Below are 24,075 nucleotides of genomic sequence, written 5' to 3' on the forward strand. Positions count from 1 at the left end.
TGTCAGCATGGTAGTGCTGAATTTGGAGGGGGTCTCAGTGCAGAGGTGCTAAGTTTTGGGTGGTTTTAGCATAATAGTGCTTGTTTTTTTCAGTGACTCGGTAGGGTAATGTTGGTGTTTTGGGGGGGCTTGTTATGGTAATATTTGAGGGGGATTTCAGGGCTGTAGTAGTGAATTTTCAGGTGTCTCAGTGTAGTAGTTCTTTGGGGGGTTGTCTCAGCACGTTAGTTCTTGGTTTGGAGCTCTGGAGGTTGTAGTGCTGGGTTTCAGGGATCTTGGCTCGGTGGCGCTGTGTTTTGGGGTTGGTCTCAGGGCAGTAGTGCTGGCAAGGTTCATGGCAGGGGATAGTTGAGAATTGCCTTGCTTTCACTTTGTAAGGTTATATGATGTGATTCCTTTCCCCAGTGTCAGAAATAGAAGCTGATAACAAGCCTTTGGGCTACTCTGTGTTGCCCTTAACCAACCGTGTGTATCGGAGTCTTGTGGCAGAGAGAAACCGGAATGGGGTTCGAGTGGATGATGTTCCCATCCAGGTAACTGCTTAGGTCTGGGTCTAACACTGACCCCCACTGTCCTGCTGAAGGGGGGAGGGAGGTCCTTGTATAGGAATGAGCCAGGCAGGGGTGTCGCTAGGGAAGTGCGGGCCCCGAGACAACTTCCTACCCTTGCTGCAGGCTCCGCCTCTGCTCTGTCCTGCCCCCACTCCACTCCTTCACACGAGCCCCACCCTCGTCCACCCCCTCCCGCACTCATTGCACCCCATGCCTAAAGCCTCCTCCTGTGGATAACCGGAGCCAGGGGATTACTGGGGGGCCTGGCACAGAGCAGTGGCCTGGGTTGTCCCCCCTTGCACTTACCTAGCAGCCTGCTCCACTCTGCCCCACTGCCCATCCCCCCTCCCAGCCTGCTGCTCTCTTCTTCACCGTGGTGACAAGAAGCAGAGCACCAGGAGTCCAGGGTGCTCCACGGTCACTCCAGCTCCAGCCACGATGATGTGTGCGGGGGGGCCCACACCTGTTGCCACTCCGCCCCGAATCCCGTCCATAGGACGGTCGAGGCAGCTGCTGCAGGGTCCCCCAGAGCTCAGGGCCTGGGTTGGGTGCCTAGAATTGTCCTGTGGACAGAAGTGGAGTCAGGTACCACCCACCTTCCTCTCTGAGGCCATTCGGAAGGGACTTGGAGTGAACAGACCCAGCCAACAGCAGAGAGGTGCAAGATACAGTCCTTTGCAATGGGTGCATTTTGGGAAGAGGTGTTTGCCGAGGAAGGGAAGGGTGGGGGTGCTCTCATGATGCATTAGGAGGGGAATACTACAATATGCAGCACATGGAGGGCCAGGGGAGTTCACTCAAGCAGAGTCAACCAGCGGGAAACCTTGGTTCTCATCTAGAGATCAGCTATAGAGGGGCAGGAAAAAGAGGAGTTGCTTCATATGGATGGGAACTATACAGCCAGATAGCCCAGGTTTATCCCTAGGTGTGGTGATGCCTCTGTACTTGGGGCAGGGAGTGATACACAGACCTCATCAGCCATCTTCAGAAACTCAACATAAGATTGGCCAGACTGGGTCAGACCAAAGGTCCATCTATCCCAGTATCGTGGATCAGGTGAGCCATCCTTTGTTGACTCAAGAGCTGAGTTCTAGGTCAGACTTCTGCTGCATCATTCAATCCCGCTTTTAAAGTGCTTCACTGCTCGTCTGCGGTTGCATTTTGCTGATGGTCTGTTGGGATCCCAGTGGAATGTCATGGCAGATCTGACCTATGTGGTAGCTCCAATCTTCTGGCATGTTAAACTGCAGTAGTGAAGCAGACAACTTCCTTGCTGACTGCTTTCCATGGCAGACTGGCACCAGCCAGCCTAAGCTATTAGAGGCTGTGGTTTGCCATCTGACACGCTGAGGTTCTCTTGTGGATTTTTTTGACCTTGTCCTTCCTTGTGTTGTTTCCCAAGGGCACGAATCTGAAAACCACATCCGGTGCTGTTCCAGCTGTTCAACTCTGCATGCAGCTGCTTGGCTCAGAGGTGAGGCAAGGGGGAAGGAACAGATTAACTTTAGAGGCAAGAGGCCATCTCAGTCAGTGGGGCTATCTGCTTGTGATTTTCTGCGTGATGTGCAGGGGGAGTTCCCCTTTCCATCATGGGAAAAGGCAAATGGGATTTTTTTATTTGACAAAGAGCCCAGAACTATAACTGCATCCAACCCCCCCTGAAACAAAGGGAATTTTGGGCCTGGCTCTAGGGATGTTAAATGGCAATTTCCATCGACTAGTACTAGTTGATAAGGGGGGAAAACTGCAGAGCCACAGCAGGATTAGCTCCTGGCCCCGGGAGCTAACCCTGCGGCTACTCTGCCTTTTACATGTATTAAGAGCCACCAGAGGAGGGGGTGGGAGACTCAGAGCAGAGGGTGGAAGTGCAGGAATCAGGACAGAGTTGGGAGGTGGGGGGGCTTGGAAGAGGGTTGGGGACCCGGGGCAGAGGGTGTGGGTGGCCGGCAGACTGCCCACTGGCTTCTCCCTGAGGCTGGCCTGGGGTGGTGGAGACTGCACAGCCTGCCTGCCAGCTTGCTTCTCTATGGGGCTGGCTCAGGGCAGTGGGGACTTCATGGTCCAGCCACCGACTGCTGCCTGGGACCAGCCTGGCTGGTGGCTGCTCCCCGGAGGTGGCCGGGGCGGGTGGGGGTTGTGCTGCCAGCCAGCATCTGCTTCCCAGTGCTGGGGCGCTTCCTGCCCCCCTGTGGTCATTCTGGGGTGTAGTTGTCTCCCTATGGTCATTCCCTGAGTATAACTGTTCCTGCTTTAAGTTATGATTAGAGGAAACTGCATACCAGACTTGGTAGTCCTAGCTCTTACCATTCAGGAGTAGTTCTTGAACACATGAACTCTCGGACAGATGGACCGACATAGACAGTCAGATGCACAAACTTGAAATAGATGGTAGATCAGGGCTACTCGACTTTGGAAGCCCCGGGGGCCACAATGATACTCACAGCACATACCAATGGCCGCAAGTTAAGTGTGGTTGTATATACATGCAAATATATATGCAAATAGCGTCTTTCACACTGATGGGCATGAATACAAAGATTAAGGCAAGACTACACGACACACAGGCCCCATTTAAGGCAGTTTTGCTGATGTTACTAAAATGCAATATTTACTTGATTTCCACCCATATGACAGCACTTTTAATGAGCAATGACAGTCCAGGAATTGAATTACTAAAACGTATCTCAACAGAAACTAAACCGCATATCGCCATTATATTAACTACTCTTTTGTTTTGGCTCCCACCCATGCGCCGCGTGTTGAGCCCCGTGTAAAACCAACTGCACCGGGGGCTGCAAACGAACGGGTTGTGGGCTGCATGCGGCCCGCGGGCCACATGTTGAGTAGCCCTGTGGTAGAGGAAGGTCTCCTTCATAGCAGGTCTGAATCTTTTCACACAGGTCTTACCAGTACTTCTGGGCATGTTCTCTGGTGGCTTTCAGAACCACGGCCTTATCCTCTTTAAACTTCAGAGTTCTGGTCTTTGTTGCTTGTTGAAGTATACTCAGGCAAGCTTGCTTTGACTTTTCTGAGTGGGAACCTCTGATGTTCAGATGCTGGAAACCAATCAGGATGTTTTTTCTTTGTTGCTCCAAAGATATCCAGGGCAGTAGCCAGGGTCTTGTTCGGAACGTTTTCCCACAATTCTCATGTGAGAATCGGTGGAATCAGGTTGATCGTTTTCAGAAAGAGGCTCCTCTGCACATTGAACCTGCCCAAGTATAGCACCCTTCTTGCTAGTGGTGTTGAAGTGAGGTTTCCTTAGGCTTTGCATGTTAGGTCTTTTAAAGATGTAACTGGAGTCTGGTGTGGTTGATATCACAGTCAGTGTTATGCACTGGTCAAACATCGCCACTGAGTGTCCTGAGCTACAGTGCCTCCGTATGACCTGCTTGTGGCTGCTACCAGCAAAACTGGTATTTGACACTATCAGCTCGCAAGAGTCACAAAGCTCAAGGACACTTTTAACAAATCCCTGGCCACCTTTCCAAATTATTACTCATGTCTGGGATGCAGCAGGATAGTACTCCAACCCTCTTGTTCCCAAAGGGGAATCAGTATTACCTCTTAGCAGTATCGGGCCTAGGACACACAGTTGGGCATGCTGGAGCCAACCACTGGAGAGACATAGCATGCACATAGACTAGTTAATTCACTCCAGTCTTATTACTGAAATAATAATACAGCATCTAACTATCCCCCTCCCCACACAAAAACAATATCCATAAAGTTAATTTGGGATGGAACCTAATGTCATTCTGTTTATTTTTGTTGCTATTTTCGCCTGGGGAGCTGCACCCGTGGGGCATGGCTGACTGGTTTGGTACTTTGGAGTAATTGCTCAGGGGGGTCAGTGAAAAAGGGTTTGCGTGTGATGAATTATTCACATGGGTGTCACTAAGTGCAGAATTAATCCCTTTCCTTCCAGCTGGCTGCCGCACTAAATTATCACTTCCAGTCATGTGGGGAAATGCTGCGGAATTCATTTAGCTGATTATTGTTTTGATCTGGGAGCTGTAATTTTTTTCCTCTCTCCTCCCTCCTCCTCCCTTAGTGCCCCTTCTTCCAGTAGAAAGAGTCAAAGCAGGAAACAAAAAGCACCAGAATCAGACATGTTTTTGGGATGTTTTTTCTTTGTCTTTTAGAGGCATGTTTCAGCAAAGAGATCCATGGAACAATGCAACTGAATGAATTTGTTGCCACCAGCACAAAGGAAGAGGAGGAGGGGTTGGAACCTCTTGGCAGGTTCAAGCAATTTCAGCTTTGAAAATCACTGACTTAATTTTCATTTAACCCTTTGGAAACCCTGCATCTTCCTAAGCAGCCAAGTTGGCAGGCATTGTAAAGTGGGCCAGCAGACTAAGGGTTAAGTTGAGTGAAGTGAGAGATTTAACACTAGCTAACTGCAGGAACAGAGCTGATGTGTAAGGTTCCTAGGCTCCGCTCCTCTACTGTGACTCATTTCTGACCTGCAGCCCCTCCTCCTAGTCCTACGCACAGCTCTGTCATGTTCCCACAGAGCTAAGACAATGTACCTCAGTCCTGCTGTGCACCTGTTCCACTCTGCAGGCCTTTCGCTGGCACCAAATGGAGCTCTCTGTATCTCTGTCCTGAACTCCACCTCTGACAGTGCCCCATCGCTGCCTCCCAGAGCTCTGCCAAAGCACCTTCATTCTACCCTGTGCTCTTCCCTGGCAAGGCCACACTAAGTCTCTGCATAGCTTTGCCAATACACCCCCCTTTGTGATGTGCGACAGTCCAGGTCTCTGTTGTGTCAGCTTGTGCCAAACCACCTGTTAGCCAGGGAAGGTGGAGCCTTGCCAAGAGTGGGGAAGCCAGGCCCTGTCCCTTTTGTATTCTCACCGCTGCCCCTTCTCTTGGCCTCCAGGCCATGCCCCAGCAAGGGTGGAAGCTGGAGTGGATCGGGGAGCTGTAGACCCTCCTGTGATTGCTTTGGTTACACAGGTCCCCTTGGAGTTCTCCCCCGGTGCGCTGGGCTTGCCACTGACCCTGCCTACCTGCCTTTGGGGCGCCCCTCCACCCTGTCTTGCTGGGCTGGAAGCTCTTGTCTCCCCCAGCCAAGGCCCAGAGTTGGGGTAACAGCCCCCATCAGAACAACACAGACACTGACCCAGTCCAGCTCTGAGAGGGCTCAGCTATGTGGCTGTTGGCAGCATCCAGGAACACAGCCCCAAAGAGGATCAAAACCCCAAATAAATCTGGCTTACTCTGTATAAAAAGTTTTCCAGAGAAAGATTGGGTCTGCCCTTTTTATCCACGGAAGAGAGATACAGTGGTTGCTCCTTCTCCCTCCCCCCCCCCCCCCCCGGCACAGTTATTTATATTGGGCTTGATCATAAACAAAAGTGTTTTTATTAAGTATAAAAAGTAGTGTTTAAGTGATTGCAGTGAAAATAGACAGATCAAAGTAAGCCAAAATCCACAAACCACACCAGCTAATCTTAATACACTTGGGGTACGTCTAAACTACATGCCTCCGTCGACGGAGGCATGTAGATTAGACAGATCGGCAGAGGGAAATGAAACCGCGATTAAAATAATCGCGGCTTCATTTAAATTTAAATGGCTGCCCCGCTCTGCCGATCAGCTGTTTGTCGGCAGATCGGGGCAGTCTGGATGCACCGCGTCGACAAAGAAGCCTTTCTTGATCGGCACAGGTATGCCTCGTGAAACCAGGTTTACCTGTGCCGATCAAGAAAGGCTTCTTTGTCGGCGCGGCGCGTCCAGACTGCCCCGATCTGCCGACAAACAGCTGATCGGCAGAGCGGGGCAGCCATTTAAATTTAAATGAAGCCGCGATTATTTTAATCGCGGCTTCATTTCCCTCTGCCGATCTGTCTAATCTACATGCCTCCGTCGACGGAGGCATGTAGTCTAGACACACCCTAAGAGCCTTGGTACATGCAAATATTTACCCCAACAGCAGTTCTAAACATCTCTTTTGCAAGCTAGTCAGACTCCTAGCTTGGGCCCGATCCTTCTCCTTGTTTAGTCTTAGATGTTTCCAGCAGGCATCTTGGGAGTCTCCCTAGTGTCTGGCAACTCCCTCTTGTTTGGTTTCCCATCTTTATATCCCTTTTGCCCACTGAGGGAATTCTTTGTGTTCACTGAAAACTGTTCTCATTTTCAGTTGAAAAGTACAGGATCTATGTTGGATTCCAGCACCACGTGGCCTGACCACACGTCTTCGTAGAACCAACCACAGTTTGGGCTTACAAGAAAAATTTACTTATTTACAGGTCATTATCTTGAGCACCAGGCCATTATACCTCCAGAGTATTAGTTATGCCCTCATTAGCATATTTATAATTATTAACAGATCCATAGTTCATATTTCTAACTATGCACAGAAATAGAACATACACATGCAACAGATGATAACTTTAAAATGATACGTCACATGATATATTTTGCCTAAAGCATCTTTGAGTTATGCGTATTCATATTCATAAGCCAATTTTCAAAAAGCATGGGGGGGCCCCATGACACCTCCAATTTCCTGAGCAAGGAAGGCCTGAGAGCAGCCCCCAGTCCATGTCTGTCCCCCCAGGATTCCCCTCCTAGGGCAAGAGTGGCAGACAGTGGCTCTCCAGAGCTACCCACGCAGCTCTCACCTAGACCCAGCTCCAGCCAGGAAGTGGGGCCTCTGAACCACAGCTGGCCCATGGTAAGAGCCTCTCTGGCAGTTGTGGAGAACCATGGAACCCTCTGTTTGCCCTTGGGGCTGGAGATATGGGTTGGGGACTGCTCTCAAATCCCCCATTCCAGGCAGGTTGAGGGTCACCAGCTCCCCATGGCTTCCCAGGCTCCATGGCTGGGCTCCAGCTTCTTGCCTGGCTAGGAGGTGGGGCCCCACAGGGAAAAGGAGGGACAGGCCTCATGGCCCCTTCCCGGTGCTTCTGCTGGTAGCTTTTCCATCTCAGCAAATGTCCCTTAGGGACTAAGGGGCTATGAGTGAGTCTCACTTATTTCAGTTCTGTGTAGGGATGTTAGCGACTAGTCGACTATTGGATAAGCATAAGCTTATTGGATAGTCGACTCGTGATGTGCCTAATCGCTTCCCCCACCTTGCTGCCTCTATCGGGGAACTGGCGCCGGTGCTAAGGGGAGCCAGCTTAAAAGCCGGTTCCCCCCAGCACCGTCTCTGCGGCGGGCAGGGGTGGTAGAGGCACCGTGGGAAACAGCGCGAGCAGGGACTGAAGCAGTCTCCACTCATGCCACTTCTGCTGCAACTCTGCTTTTGAAATGTACAAGAGCCTTAGCGGGGCTCTTGTACCTTTCAAAAGCATAAGCCCCACAGGTGCAGGAGACTCCCTGCTGGCCACACACTCCCTCCAGGCTTCTGCTTTTGAAGCCCACTGGGCTCTTGCTATAGTTCAAAGGTGGAAGCGCCCTTATAGACTAATCGAATAGTCGATGGAAATCCCATTGACTATTTGATTAGTTAATTAATCTACATTTAAAATCCCTACTTCTGTATAAACTGTGATATAACCAACTTCACGGTAGCTGAAAAGCTAGTGCAGTCGTCCTCAAGAGTGTGTGTAGCCATCTCACCAGATGGCCAGCTCTCCACAAGAAGACTTTGCTTCCCATTGATACTGACATCCGAGTGCCTGCTTTGCAAGGCTGCAGACAATAGCAGACTTCAGTCTACAGATAGTTACCAGAAATGGGAGATGTTTCGTGGCACACTTGCTGCTCTCCTTGGACTAATTACCAACCAATTAGGATACAGTCATCCTCTCAGTTTCTTTTCCATCCCTCTCTATCTCTGCACCTCAGAAAGGCAGGAACTCACCTCAAGTGGGTGATCATTGTCTGAGAGTCTGAATTTTCAATTACCAGGTTGAGGGACTGATCCTAGAAATTGCTGAGTCTCTTGTAAGTGCAGGGGTGGGGTGGTGGTAGTTTGAGTGCTCCCAATGCCTTTGACTTTTATGGGAATGGAGAGGGCTGATGTTGCAAGATAGGCCCACGAGTGGGAAAATCTGTACTGTAAGTGGACAGCAGTTGACACTAACTCGAAGTGCCATATTCTATGGCTCTATCATGTTACTGTCAGAAACAGACAAAAACCCCAGGCTAGATCTGAGTATTTTCTCTGACTCACATGTTTATTAGCAATAAGCACTAGGGCAGGCAGGCAGTATTGCATTAAATGTGCTAGAAAGCCACATTGTGGCTTAAACTAAGTGGGAAAAGGCCCTCTTGTTCCAGAATGTGTGTCCACACATGGAGTTATTTTGGAATACAGTAAGTTTAAAGTCCCATACCAACTTCCATGTGTAAAGTGGCCCTTCATACAGATGCTCTGCTCATTGTCTTTATGGCAAAGGATAAATGGACACAAATCAGACATCAGGAATGATCATACACACAGACCTGTAAGGGAACATTTTAACCTCCCTGGACATTCAGTAATGGATTTGAAAGTAGCCAGGAGTTGAGAAAGACAGAATGATTTAAACCCAGGCAGGACTACCCTGCCTCCAGGAAATTCAGGGTATGGAAGTGGGTGGAACCAAGAAAAGATTGGAAGTAAGTAAAGGAGGGAAAAAGTGAATCTAGTCGTGTTCAGGGTATTTTTCTTTATTTTGTGGTTTGGTTTGAACTGCTGTGTGTGAATCTGTGCCTCCTCTCCTCTTTTACCATCTAAGCATTAGTCCCAGAGATTTTTCTCTGTGTTTTAGTTTGTTTTCCTTAGTTGCTCTGTAACATCTAGTAGCCAAGAATGCTTTATTAAGTTGATATTTTGTTTTGTATTAACGATCACTTTTTTAAGGTGTGATGATTCGATTCTTCTGTCTGGAAGGTACAGGTCTGTCTGTGTGTGTGTGTGTATATGCATGCCTTAGACTGAGTGGCCAGTTACAAGAGACTGCGGGTTTTTTCTTTTTTTTTCTTTTTTCAAGCTCTTTTTGGGCAAAAAAGCTTGGGGTACTCTTGGGGGGTTGGTTCGATTGTTCACCCCCAGTTTTAGAGATAAAAATTACTTGATGGTGGCAGCGATCTGTGTATTGTGATTCTGGGGGAAACTTTTTGGTTTGGTTTTTTTTCTTTTGAGCTGTTTGTGGGCCTCCATCTTTTGCACTTGGAGTGCCAGAGTAGGGAATAGCCCTGATAGGTGCCATATGAAGAGAGATTAAAAAGTCTGGGACTTTTCATCTTAGAAGAGAGGAGACTAAGGGGGGGGGGGGATATGATAGAGGTCTATAAAATCATGAGTGTTGTGGAGAAAGTGAATAAGGAAACGTTATTTACTTGTTCCCATACAATAAGAACTAGAAGGCAGTAAATGAAATTAATAGGTAGCAGGATTAAAACAAAGAAAAGCAAGTTTTTCTTCACACAGCACAAACCCATGGAACTCCTTGCCAGAGGAGGATGTGAAGACTAGGACTTAAACAGGGTTCAAAAAAGAGCTAGATAGATTCATGGAGGTTAGGTCCGTCAATGGCTATTAGCTAGGATGGGTAGGCATGGTGTCCCTAGCCACTGTTTGTCAGAGGCTGGAAATGGATGATGGAGGAGGGATCACTTGATTTCCTGTTCTTATCACTATCTCTGGGGCATCTGGCATTGGCCACTGTGGGCAGACAGGATACTGGGCTAGATGGATCTTTGGTCTGACCCAGTATGGCCATTCTTATGTTCTTGTTCTTATAATTCATGTGATAAAGTGGGTTTTACACACAAAAGCTTATCTGTTAGGGTATTGCAAGTAGGAATAAGAGATCCTCCAGAAAAGGGCTTTATTCCGGAGGATCGCGCCAGTCTAGACGCTCTTTTCCGGCTTTTCCCCAAGCCAGAAAAAAAGCGGTGGCCATGTTTATTTAAATCCCGCGGGGGATATTTAAATCCCCCGCGGATTTCCCTATTCTGACTTGCCTGCTTTGTATGCCTCTTCCGGAGAAGGGGCCAGTCTAGACGTAGCCCTAGGGTTCGATTTAGTGAGTCTATTGAAGACCTGCTAAATCGAACTGAGAGGGTGCTCCTGTTGGTGCCATTACTCCTGCTCACAAGGAGTAAGGAAAGGCAATGGGAGCGTTTGCTCTTGCTTTGTAGACAGCACGGAAACGCAATTTAAGATATGTTGACTCCAGCTACATAGTTAATGTTGCTAGAGTTGGGTATCTTAATTTGACTCTCGACTGTCGTGTAAATCAGGCCAGAGTGAAATCTGGCCTGAATTAAATCAATGGCAAGATTCCCATAGATTTAAACAAGGCTTGTGATTTTCTCTGATTTAATGGAAAAGATCTTTCTAAATTTTCTGCGTTGAAGGTCTCAGATTATGCCCACCAGTCGGTAGTGCTGGTAGCGATATTTATCCCTCTGGTAGGGGAAGAGTGAGCCTGAGAAACAAACTAAATATTGCCCAAAGAAATAAAATGCCATTGAATGAATAGGCAGACTCCCTGGCTCTCTGATTGTTCTCTGCCAGCAATAATCCCAATGCCGCCTGACTAGACAGAGCCTTTTATCACAGTAGAAATTACATAAGAGTTATAGAATTGCTGCTGAAGGGAAACAGATTGGATTGGGCTCGCTTTGTTAGGGAGCTAATGAGTGGGATACAGCAGGGCAAAGCCAAAAGAGAGGGGGAGGGAGAATATCTTTGTTAAAGAGAATTTGTCAGTTTGTGTCTGCTGCTCCCAGAGGAGTGTTCTGGGGAGAGCTAATTGAATTAAGAACATGTGCACTTCTGCTAGCAAAATCTCCATCGAGTGAAGATGGCAGGGAAAGAGATGGGATTCATGGTAATTTCGGCACAGCCAACAGCAGCTGTATGCTGTGCACTTGTAATTGCAAAGAACATGATAAACTGTTGCATTTTGCATGATCCTGTCCTCTGGGGAGGGCAGGTTGGGGGAACCAGAGAGGCGGGCATTTCCATTTGGCAGTATGGAACCTTGCTGTCTTTGATGCCAGAGGAGCCTTTTCAAGGTCAGGGCACACAGCTTAATGAAATGCGTCGGCACAGAAGACAGCATCTGATGGCGTTAATGAGGCAGCAATCGAGAAGGTTGTGGGGGGCACCTTCAAAGCGCTTAGAAAGTTCCTTGTTCTGTACATAGTCTCCCCTAGTGGTAGCAGCTTTGGGGAATTGAGGAAAGAAAGGCACTGAGGCCGAAAGTTGTAGCTGTATGTGGCTTTATGCCTTCGGAGAGGACTCATTACTGTGCTAACAAGATAGCATCATCCGCAGTCACGGAGCAAGATCTAGCAAGGGCCATTTCACTGCCGCCCATTGCAGCCACCAATTTGACAAGTTAGAGGCCTGATTACTTGAGCTGTGCTCAATGAAGAAACCATCTGCAAGGCGCACACCAGTCACAGGAGGGGGAGGCCTGAGATGCTTGCAGTGGAGAATCCTCTGGCTCTGTGGAGTTTGCACTGCGGAGTCCTATCCAGTGAACAATCCCTTCCCTTCTACTGAAGGGCTGTAACAATTCGTGACTCAGTGGCACAACGCCTTCGGCTGCTCACAGTGGGAATTAGAAGCTTCAGGGGGTAGCCGAGTTAGTCTGCACAGGAAAAAACAACCAACGGTCTGGTAGCACTTTATAGTCTAACAGACATGGAGATGGGATCATGAGCTTTCAGGGGCACAGCCCACTTCTTCAAAGCTCATGATCCCAGCTCCATGTTCGTTAGTCTATAAAGTGCTACCAGACCGTTGGTTGTTTTTCAGTGGGAATTAGGTCAGCTCAGCACTGGAGCGCCCTCTTCCAGCCAGTGTCTCCCTCACCGTCACCTGTTGTCCACCTCCTTGTATCAGGACCCGCATCCCTCCCAGACTGTGGAGGCCTCTCTGCAGTTCCTCCACACTCTGGGGTCCTTGTCCTCAAGGAACCCCCAACCTCCTCTCAGTGACATCCTGCAGTCTGAAGTGGCCACTCCTCATAAGCAAGGGGTGGTGACCTGCTGCCTTTGCCTACCCTGGCTGTCTCCCTGCAGCTCCAGTACTCTTTGGCCCCTGTGGCTGGGCCTTATCCTGGGAGTCTTTAGGCCAGAGCTCTCCTGGCTCATCCTGCCTTTCCAGCAATACTCTGTCCGTGGTGTCTCACTAGCAGGCAGCCGGGTCCCTCTCCCTCCCGAGCTGGCGTGAGAGGAGGATCTTCCTCCTCTCCAAGAGCCCTTCTTAGGGCCTACCAAGGCCCTAATTGGCTGTTGCTAGCCTCACTCTGGATCTTAGGACAGCCCTCTGCCAGGCTGTTTTTAATCCTTTTTATCCTGAAGAGGGGTGAAGCAGCCCTGCTACACACCCTCCCCCACAAAATCCTGCCCCTGGGGATAGAAGGGTCTCCGACCCTGGGCAACATGAAGATGCCCCTGCGGTGCACTAGCCTCTCTTCTGTATCCTTCAGCTTCTTATGGAAATGGTCCCTACCACGATCTGGTCTATCACAGCCTGCCTCCCCCTCTCTGCCCAGTCCCCTTCTCAGCCACCGCAGCCATCACTGCAACATTGACTATAGCCTGCTGCGTCCCTTCTCTGCCCTCCCCGGGGCAGCCAGAAGCAAGAGGGACGCAGCAGGATCGGCACTTGCCTTCACTCCCTAGTCAGAGAAAGCAGGAAAAGCAACAGGGACCCAATATGTGCTGCTGCACTTCCCGCATCCAAAATGGCTTCCTTACCCCCCTCAGCCCTATACACACCCAGCCCCCTGCCTTGGCTCTGACACCCTCTTATTCCCCTTGCTCTGTGCCCCCATACACTCCCAGCCCCCCGCCCTGGCTCTGACACCCTCTTATTCCCCTTGCTCTGTGCCCCCATACACTCCCAGCCCCCTGCCCTGGCTCTGACACCCTCTTATTCCCCTTTCTCTGTGCCCCCATACACTCCCAGCCCCCCGCCCTGGCTCCGACACCCTCTTATTCCCCTTGCTCTGTGCCCCCATACACTCCCAGCCCCCTGCCCTGGCTCTGACACCCTCTTATTCCCCTTTCTCTGTGCCCCCATACACTCCCAGCCCCCCGCCCTGGCTCCGACACCCTCTTATTCCCCTTGCTCTGTGCCCCCATACACTCCCAGCCCCCCGCCCTGGCTCCGACACCCTCTTATTCCCCTTGCTCTGTGCCCCCATACACTCCCAGCCCCCACCCTGGCTCCAACACCCTCTTATTCCCCTTGCTCTGTGCCCCCATACACTCCCAGCCCCCCGCCCTGGCTCCCCTCACCGCAACCCTCTGTCCTGAGCTCCTCCTCATACCCCCAACCCTGACTCCTGAGCCCCTTGCATGCTCCATGTCTCCAGCCCCCTGCCTTAACTCCTGCACCCCCCTACCCTCTGCCCTAAACCCTCCACACTCTACCCAACACTTAAATATCTTATAGGTACTGTTGTATCACAACCCTTCCCCGCCCTAAGCCCCCCCCCCCCCGGGGGCAAGTTGTGATAGCACAGTACCTGTAAGAAATGTAAGTTACTTTCACCCCTCCTAAACCGGTGCCTATATCAGCATAGGAACAACTCCAAGGACAGTGGAACTTTGTGGGTGCATCTCCTCCTTCTGAGCTGAGGCCCCTTTAAATACAAGCCAGGATCTGAGCCAATGCTAACGCACGAGTCAGGCCTGTGGATTGCTGCACAAAGGGGCAGCTGTTACGGTCTCAAAGATGCACACTTACTCCCTAGGGAAGCAGGGTTACTGATGATTATGGGGGTGCCGCAGACTTTCCTGACTATTCCAGTGCAGAAGTGATGACCACGAGGGACCGGTATTAATATATCAGCCAGTGGCATTCAGCAGCTCAGTAACTGGCTGCCTTGCAGAGTCATGGGACAAGGTGTTGTCTTCTGAGCACGGTGTCATTAGGTGCGATGCAGGCTCTTGGGAGTGGAGTCTTTGGCAACTAGTGTCACTGGGTACGGTAGGTTTGGAGACACCTGGCCCAGATCCACTAACATATTTACGCTCCTAATTTCCACTGTCTGGCTGAGACAACCCCAGAGCCTGTCCCTTCCCCAGAGAACCTAGTTACTGTCATGGGGAACAGTGGAACCTTGATTTCTTTTGTCAAAGAAACCACAAAAATGCAGGCTAGCTGAATCAGATTGGGGTGGGAGTCGGCGGAGCCATGGAGATCCAGGGCAGGGAATGTGGCAATGATTGGCAGAGGCCCAGCGCCAGAACAGCAAGTCAGAATTGAGGATCATTGGCAGATCAATGAGCTGCACTGTCAGACAGACATACAGTGCCTACCTTTTCTCAGCGTCCCACATGCCGGCCTCTTCTGAGGCCAGTACATACAGAAACCAAAACCATGAAGAGGTGGAATAAATGAAACCAGGAAGAAGCTAAAAGCTGGGAGCCCTGTCACTGCTGAGCGTAGTGACAGGAAGTGCTGATGCCAGTGAGTGTGTGTGTGGTGGGTAGGAGGGGTGCGATGGCTGTAATTCATCAGGCAAATTCTACACAGCATAAAGCCACCCTCCCCTCCCCTGCCATTCTAACCATGACCCCTCTTCCACGGGAGCAGCCAGGGCTCCAAGGACTCCATTGTTTATTTCATTAGATCCAACTTCCCTCTCTAACCCGATTAGACGGAAGTCTATAAACTCCTGGCTGGCGGGGGAAGGGCGCAGAGCCAAGTGACTGGAAGCGAAGGCAGGAAAAATCACATTACAACGATGAATTAGCATCTGGCTCAGGCTCTGGCGCTCTCCACCAAGATGGTTTTGGGCCCTGCTGTGGCTATGTGAACCACACGTTTCCCTTGCAAAGCCTGCTATTCTGGGACAGCCGTAGGGGAGTTGACAACCAGAGTTGGATGGGGGGGGATTTGGAGACACATTGTGAAGCTGCCCTGTTGTGACCTGCTACAAGCTCACTGTAGATTGTAACAAGGCTTCTCTTGACTCCATTGGGCTCTGGATCAGACCCAGAGGGGCAGGTTCATTTGAATAAGGCTTGGCCTTTTTGGGGCACCCTCTTTCAATGGTATTATTCCCCAGTCGCTGGATGGCAAGGCGAGAAGGCCCGAAGATGTGAGTTAGCTTGTTTGAGGGCATACGGCAATTGAGAGCAGAGCCTGGTATGCTAGCTCCTGTTCCCTCCTGTCCTCTCCAGAACCCACTCCTCCCAGTCCAGTGTCTCTGGAGAAAATCAGGGCACAAAACAGGTAAAGCCAGTGGACACAGAGGAAAGGAAACCTGATTTTGCTCCTTCAGTCTTCTCAAAGGCCTCCCATGAGGGAGGGAGGATGGTGCAGTGGTTATAGTGCTCGGCTAGGCCTCCAGAAACCCTTAGTTCCCTGCTGGGCTACATTCTTCCTGTGTGGACTTGGGAAAATTATTTTTGTGCTTCAGTTCCCCAGCTGTACAATGGGGATTAGCACCTGCCTCCGTGGGTGGTTGGTGCAGCAGGGACTGAGAGAGGCAGGCCCTCAACCCCACCTACAGCCCCACCCCTACCGCCCACCATGGGAAGGGGAGGAAGTGGGGCAGAATGCTGAACATGCCCTCCCTCAGGGGAGGAGACGGGGCAGTGTGCCAAGTATGTCCCAGTCTCCCCAGAGCACCAGGGAGGGGCAGAGAGGTGAGGGGACTGTGTGCACAGTGCAGCCCCCGGAGTACCAGGGAGGAGAAACGGTGGGGCAACTTGCCAACTGCTCCCCAGCCACCCCACAGCACCAAGGAGGGACAGAGAAGCGGGGAAGCACGCCGAGTGCTCCCCAGTCTCCCCAGAGCACCAGTGAGGGGTGGGGATTGTGTGCACCGTGCAGCCCCCGGAGTACCAGGGAAGAGAGATGGTGGGGCAGCATGCCAACTCCTCCCCAGCCACCCCACAGCACCAAGGAGGGACAGAAAAGCGGGGAAGCATGCCGAGTGCTCCCCAGTCTCCCCAGAGCATCAGGGAGGGGCACAGAAGTGGGGCAGTGCACCAAGTGCTCCCCAGCCTTTCCAGAGCACCAGGGAGGGGCAGAAAGGCGAGGGGACTGTGTGTACATCACAGCCCCTGGATTGCCAGGGAGGAGAGATGGTGGGGCAACATGCCAACTGCTCCCCAGCCTCCCCACAGCACCAAGGAGGGACAGAGAAGCGGGGCAGCATGCCGAGTGCTCCCCAGTCTCCCCAGAGCATCAGGGAGGGGTAGAGAGGCGAGGGGACTGTGTGCGCAGTGCAGCCCCCAGAGCACGGGGGAGGAGAGAAGATGGGGTAGCATGCCGAGTGCTCCCCAGCCTCTCTGGAGCACTGGGGAAGAGCAGAGAGGTGAGGGGGTATGCACACAGTGCAGCTCCCAGAGCACGGGGGAGGAGAGGCGGTTGAGGGGTTCCAGCGCCTACACTAAGCATTCTGTGGGTGGAGTGGGGGCAGGGCCAGGCTGGCGATTTGGGAGGGCAGAGCTTTCCCACGTCTAAGCCACGAGACGGCCGTGCCTGCCTCCCACAGGTGTGCTAGGGTAAATAGGGAAAGAGAATGAGTGGCTTGGATATTGAAGGGGAGGGCTGTAAATATCTATACGAGAGGGCAACGGCGTGGGCTGGGTTTGGGTCGGGCTCCGTGCAATGTGCAAGGGCTGATTGCCCAACCTGATCTTGTGGGAATCTTTCCCTTGCTGGCTAGTGTACTTCCCTCCACAAATACAGCCTGGTGACGGGCCACATCAGATGTGTAGACCAACCCTCCTCCTCCACTCTCGCCTGTAAGACTGACCCTTCAGGGCTAGGTGAGGGGCTGCTTTCTGCCTAGACCTCTCTCCCATGTAGCATAGATTCCACTCTGGCAGTTCTGCGGAGGTGCAGCCAACCAGAAGAGATGTCAGCTCCCTTTCCCAGCACACGGCTGATGGGATGGAACAGAGAGAAAACCCAAATGTAGGCCAAGGGACCAGACTGGGCTGCGAACAGCCACAGGGTGGATCTGATGAGAGGAGGTATCATGTACACCACTTCACTTCAGGGAATTAAGCCTCAAAAGTCTCCAGGCCTTGAACATCACTGTGACGTGGGGAGAGATTATCATCCCCACTTCATGACAGGGAATGGCTACGTGCCAGGTTCTACCTGAGTTAGGAATGCGATCCATATCTCTGACTCCCATGCCAGGTATCCCCAGCAGGCCGGTACACAGGAATTTTGGGGGAAAGGGGGTTTGCAAGCTGTGTGAGGGGCTGGTGGCTGCCATGCCTCTGTGTCCCAGCACAAACCCCCACCTCACTTTTGGGGGAGGAAGAGGAGAATCATCTCCAGCCTTCACCAGGCTGGCCAGAGCACAGGGGAGGGAGGCTGGGGCAGCTTGCTGCCTCTACTTTCCCCCAGTCGGCTGGAGCACGGGGGAGGGAGGCTGGAGTGGACCATGAAGGACTATGGGGGAGGGGATGCTTTCGCACCCTTTTCACACACTTCCCCTCGCCCCCTCCCCCCGCATAACGGCCTGCCCAGCCCCACCAGCCTTCTCCTCTCATTGTCTAGTTCACAGTCCCACTGGGAGGCATTGTGAGCGGCACCTCTGAAAGTGAAGCCCTGTTATCAGAAGCCCTGCATAAGGCTCCACCTGCCTTGTGTGCACGGCTACCCTGCTGGGTATAGCATGGCCAAAGCACACGGACATTAGGGGCAGAATTACTCTCCCATTTCAGGAGGCAGTTGCAGGCTTTGGGGCTATAGACAATCAGCACCCGGGTTCTTGATTTCTAAGAAACAAACCCAGGCGAGAATATGGGTCATTCAGAACCCAGCCCTCTGCGTGGTTCAGCTCTGAGCCATTGCCAGCGTCCAAGCTCTGTCCGTCTAACCCATACTACTCTTGTTTTCTCCAGAGACCAGATACGTTTCTCACCCCGTCCAACACTGACATGCTTCCCAACCTGGATCCCAAACTCCTGGCGAAGATTGGGGCAATCAGAGAGTCCTGGGCACAATCTTCCTCTCTCTTACGGCAGGCTTCTGTCAAAGGGGACAAATCACAGTTCACACCTCAGCCCCCGGATGAAGTAAGTTCTCTCCCTTCCTTTTTGGCTCCAATCACCCACATAGGACTTCAGACCGTGGCACAAGGGGCACTGCTGTTTGTTAGTCAATGAGATTTTCTTAGCCCTGTGCTGGATTTGAATGCATCTCTGACCTACTAGTGGTTACCATTCTTTCCCTTAGTCCCTTCAACATCTTCATGAATGACCTGGATGAGGGGATGGGTTGCACCCTTAACAAGTTCGCGGATAACACTGAGCTAGGGGGAGAGGTAGATACGCTGGAGGGCAGAGATAGGGTCCAGAGTGACCTAGACAGATTGGAGGGTCAGGCCAAAAGAAATCTGAGGAGGTTCAACAAGGACAAGTGCAGAGTCCTGCCCTTGGGACGGAAGAATCCCAAGCACTGGTACAGCTCAGCAGAAAAGGACCTGGGGATTACAGTGGATGAGAAGTTGGGCCAACAGTGGGCCCTTATTTTGAAGAAGGCTTACGGCACATTGGGCTGCATTTGTAGGAGCATTGCCAGCTGATCAAGGGATGTGATTATTCCTCTTTATTTGTCACTGTTGCCACATCTGGAGTATTGAGTCCAGTTTTGGGCCCCCAATTACAGAAGGGATGTGGTCAAATTGAAAAGAGTCCAGCAGAGGGCAACAAAAATGAGTAGGGGGCTAGGGTACATGCCTTACGAGGAAAGGCTGCGGGAACTGGGCTTGCTTAGTCTGCAGAAGAGAAGAGTGAAGGGGAATTAGATAGCCTTCAGCTCATGCCCTGTATCCGCTGGACTGGGCTGCTTCCCCTCTGCAAAGGCTTGTAGGGATAGCTACTGGCAGCACAAGTGATTCTGCTGCGTGTGCATTTGTTGGCTTTGTTATCTAACTGCAGGGGTTACCGAGAAGGTGCTCTGTGAGCCATACCTGTCAGCTGTGGGATTCTCACTCCTTCCCCTGGCCACTCTCAGGGGATGTCTACACTACAGCGCTAATTCGAACTAACTTAATTCCAATTAGTTAATACGAACTAAGCTAATTCGAATTAGTGCATCTAGACCTAAAAACTAATTCGAATTAGCGTTTTGCTAATTCGAAATAGCACGTCCACACTGAGTGGACCCTGAACCGAAGTTAAGGCTGGCCGAAACCAGTGCCATCTGCCGAAACCAGGCAGGGCATCAGGTTAGGAGTTAGAGCGTGGAGCTGCTGCCTCAGGCTAGCCGAGGGCTGTGCTTAAAGGGACCCGACCCCCACCCCGGACAGACAGTTCTCAGGGTTCCCTGCTTGCTTGTCTACCTCGATGAGGGACACCAAAGCAGTCCTGTCTTGGAGTGCCCTGAGTACCCACACTCAGCACATCACAGCACTCGGCCATCAGCCCGGCTGTACTTGCCGCAGGCTGCCATCCAGGGGGGTCAATCGGGGGGCTGTCAGAATCCAGGAGACCCAGCAGGAGAGCTTCCACCCCGAGGAGCCCGCAGAGCCACCTCAGTCCTCCCCATCAGGGGCTCATGCCCCATTCCTCCCTCACCTCCTTCCACTTACCCCTCCCTAGCCCCCCTTCCTGATGTAAAAAATAAAGGACACGTGTTCAAAAATAGACACTCTCTTTATTTAACAAAACTGGGGGGGAGGGGTTAACCTCTGGGGAGACTGGGAAAAGGAGGTGGGACAGGGGAAGAGAGAGGGTGGAAGAGGGGAGGGGGAAACCTGGGAGGAGGGAGCTGGAAGGGGGAAGCTGGGGAAGAAGGAGAAGGGGAAGTATAAAACTATGGTACGCCATCTCTTCAGTACTGTGTACAGATGTGATCTCCTCACCTCAAAAAAGATATTTTGACCTTGGAAAGGGTTCAGAAAAGGGCAACTAAAATGATTAGGGGTTTGGAACGGGTCCCATATGAAGAGAGGCTAAAGCGACTGGGACTTTTCAGCTTAGAAAAGAGGAGACTGAGGGGGGATATGATAGAGGTCTATAAAATCATGAGTGGTGTGGAGAGGGTGAATAAAGAAAAGTTCTTCATTAGTTCCCATAAGGACTAGAGGACACCAAATGAAATGAATGGGTTGCAGGCTTAAAACTAATACAAGAAAGTTCTTCTTCACACAGCGCATAGTCAACTTGTGGAACTCCTTGCCACAGGAGACTGTGAAGGCTAGGACTATAATAGAGTTTAAAGAGAAACTGGATAATTTCATGGAGGTTAGGTCCATAAAAGGCTATTAGCCAGGGGATAAAATGGTGTCCTTGGCCTCTGTTTGTCAGAGGCTGGAGAGAGATGGCAGGAGACAAATCGCTTGATCATTGTCTTCGGTCCACCCTCTCTGGGGCACCCGGTGCTGGCCACTGTCGGTAGACAAGATACTGGGCTAGAAGGACCTTTGGTCTGACCCAGTACGGCCGTTCTTATGTTCGTATGTTCTCCCAGCATCACCCTGTCCCCCCTCCCACTGTCACCTCCCCTCCTGCCCTTTTCCTCGTTGTCTGCACTTGTCCCCCTGGCATTTGTCTCTCCTGCACCCCTGTGCCTTGGTGCCTTCTCCTTTCTTCTTCTTCTCCTCCTGACCTCCTCCCCTCAGCACAAGCCCCTTCCCTATATTTTCCCCTTCCCTCCCCACAGCCCAGCCCAGCCCAGCTCCACCCCTTCCCCTCCCCAGGGGCCAGCTCTAGGTTTTTTGCTGCCCCAAGCAAAACATTTGTGTCCCCCCCCCCCCTTGCTGTTGTCTTTTACACGTTTGCATTTTGCAATGGGGTTTTTGTTTGTTTGTTTGTTTTCTTTTTTGTCCTGGCATTTTAGCCCTATAAATAGCAAATAGCATTTTCATTTTTTTCCCATAAAGGCAAAGGCGATTCAAGTGAACTCCCCCTTTCACTCGCTGCTGAGTCACAGCAGCCTTTTCCCTGCCCTGTCCAGCCCCTCCCTATGGGCAAGCACCCTTCACTCCTGACCCACAGGGGGAGCAGGGTGCAGGGACAGCACAGAGCCGGAGGGGTGCAGGGAACAGTGGGGCAGTACGGGGGTGGCGCAGGGAATGGGAGCCACAGTGCCAGAGGGATGCAGGGATCGGGGGTAGCAGGATGCGGTGGAGGCACGGGGAATGGGACACGGGGAACAGGAGGGGCAGAGGGATCGGGGTCTAGGGGCAGTGCAGGGAATGGGCAGCACAGAGCTGGGGGGGCAGGGATCGGGGGGAACAGGGTGTGGGGGTGCGGTGGAGGCACAGGGAGTGGGACGCAGGGAACAGGAGGGGCAGAGGGATCGGGGTCTAGGGGCAGTGCAGGGAATGGGCAGCACAGAGCTGGGGGGGCAGGGATCGGGGGGAGCAGGGTGTGGGGTGTAAGGGTGGCACAGAGCCAAAGGGTCGCAGGGAAGAGGGAGAGCAGGGGCTCCGGAGTGCATGGGAGGCGCGGAGACAAAAGGGAGCTGGGGCCGTGGCAGGACTGGAGCCGGAGGGGCGGGCCCTGGCTGCGCCGTGTGCCGCAGCTAGCTCTTAGGGACACGCGGCTAGAGCTGAGCTGCCGCAGCCCTTTAAAATCAGTGGGGCCAGGACACGCCAGCGTCGTGGTGTCCTGCCCCGCCTCCTCGCGCCGGAGCTGCACGCAGGCAGCCCGGTGGGAAGAATCGCCGCACTTCCCCCTTCCCAGCAGCGCTGTGCTCCTCTGCCGGCTGGCGGATCGGATGGGGCCGCGCCGCCCGTAGTGCGGGCTTCAGCCAGCCCGTCACAACGGCCCACCAGGCCAGTCCGCCCCTGCACTCACCAGCTGGAAAAATCTACTCGCCACGGGCGAGCGGGTGAATGCATTTGTCGAGCCCTGGCAATTGGTATAATTCTCCACTTAGGAAGGAACAATCAGTTTCATACATACAGAATGGGAAGTGACTGTCTGGGAAGGAATATGGCAGAAAGGGATCTAGGGGTTATAGTGGACCACAAGCTGAATGAATCAGCAGTGTGATGCTGTTGCAAAGAAAGCAAACATGATTCTGGGAGGCATTAACAGGTATGTTGTGAGCAAGACACAAGAAGTCATTCTTCCGCTCTGCTCTGCGCTGGTTAGGAGTATTGTGTCCAGTTCTGGGCACCACATTTCAAGAAAGATATAGAGAAATTGGAGAGGGTCCAGAGAAAAGCAACAAGAATGATTAAAGGTCTGGAGAACATGACCTATGAGGGAAGGCTGAAGGAATTGGGTTTGTTTAGTTTGGAAAAAAGAAGATTGAGGGGGGGCATGATAGCCGTTTTCAGGTATCTAAAAGGGTGTTATAAGGAGGAGAGAGAAAACTTGTTCATCTTGGCCTCTGGGGATAGAACAAGCAGCAATGGGTTTAAATTGCAGCAAGGGAGGTTTAGTTTGGACATTAGGAAAAAGTTCCTAACTGTCAGGGTGGTCAAACACTGGAATAAATTGCCCAGGGAGGTTGTGGAATCCCCATCTCTGGAGATATTTCAGAGCAGGTTAGATAAATGTCTATCAGGGATGGTCTAGACAGTATTTGGTCCTGCCATGGAGGCAGGGGACTGGACTTGATGACCTCTCGAGGCTCCTTCCAGTCCTAGTATTCTATGATAATCCCTTATTTTTGCAGGGACTCAGGAGTCAGGTCCAGGAGTAGCTTCAGCAGGTGGTCCCTAGAGAAAGGGAATGGGGCTGGGACCTGAGGGCAAAGGGCTTCTGTGGGTCACTGTCCTGGCAAAAGGAGGGAAAGAAACCAGAGGGGAGTGTGAGTTCTCAACCCTTGGGAGTGCGTGCTTGGTGCTACTCTGGGAAGATACCAAGCAGTCCGAAAGCTTTGTGGTTCTCTATGTGGCTGTTGACCCTTGGAGGACCCGATTCTGGACAGTGACGCTCTGGGAGGGGAAGACCTGCAGGGGGAACTTGCTGGGGGAAGGGAGGGCCAGGTTCCCTAATGTGCTTGCATGGCTGACAATATTTCAGGCCAGGAGTTCCTGGCTGAGAAGGGGTGTGTGCAGGAAGCTAAGGCTCATTGCAGGCTGACCTATTGGGGACATGCAGTGTGATGGGAAGCTGAGCTCTCAGCCCTGCTGTTTGAGACACCCTTACCCACTATCAGCACAGCCATGTGGCTTGGGAAGGGTGGGGAGGGTAAATGGGACTTTGAGGAGCCTAGCACTGTAGCAATTGCATTGACTGTTCGATTAGTCGATAAGGGCACCTCCGCCTTTGAAGTGTAGCAACAGCCACAGGGCTGCAGCTACACTTCAAAGGTGAAAGTGCTGCGGAGATCATGGGGCAGCGGGGGACTCAAGCAGTCCCCCCCGGCCCCATGCTCCCCATGATGTTTCAAATCGGCAGTGCCACATGGAGCCCGGGGTCACACAGCATTTCAAAGGCAGCAAGAGGGAGGAAACAACTAGTTGATTAGCCTGTCAACTATCCAATAAGCATTTGCTTATCAGATAGTCAACTAGTTGTTTACATCCCTAGTCCTGAGCCTCTGCGCCAGCCAGAACCAGCCCCCCAGGCGGGGCTATATAAGTGAGGGTGGTGTTGTGGGTTTTTTTGCCTCCCACCTTGGAAGCATTGGGAGCAGGTGAATAGTGAGGGTTGTTTTGGGAGATTATGC

General features: G+C 51.9%; 1 protein-coding gene across 4 annotated transcripts in view; it reads left to right on the forward strand.

The window, feature by feature from the left end:
* The window catches only part of CCDC33 (coiled-coil domain containing 33), a 225,859-nt gene that overhangs the window by 120,005 nt on the left and 81,779 nt on the right, over positions 1-24,075 (forward strand). For 2 of the 4 annotated variants that reach the window (XM_025183619.2, XM_025183621.2), the window contains exons 9-11: positions 406-533; positions 1,954-2,025; positions 18,345-18,518. In XM_025183619.2, the coding sequence (XP_025039404.2) occupies positions 406-533; positions 1,954-2,025; positions 18,345-18,518 (374 nt within the window). The remainder of the gene's footprint in view (positions 1-405; positions 534-1,953; positions 2,026-18,344; positions 18,519-24,075) is intronic. The other 2 variants (XM_025183622.2, XM_025183623.2) reach the window with 1 other exon arrangement.

This window comes from Pelodiscus sinensis, chromosome 14, assembly GCF_049634645.1.
Source record: "Pelodiscus sinensis isolate JC-2024 chromosome 14, ASM4963464v1, whole genome shotgun sequence".
NCBI lineage: Eukaryota > Metazoa > Chordata > Testudines > Trionychidae > Pelodiscus > Pelodiscus sinensis.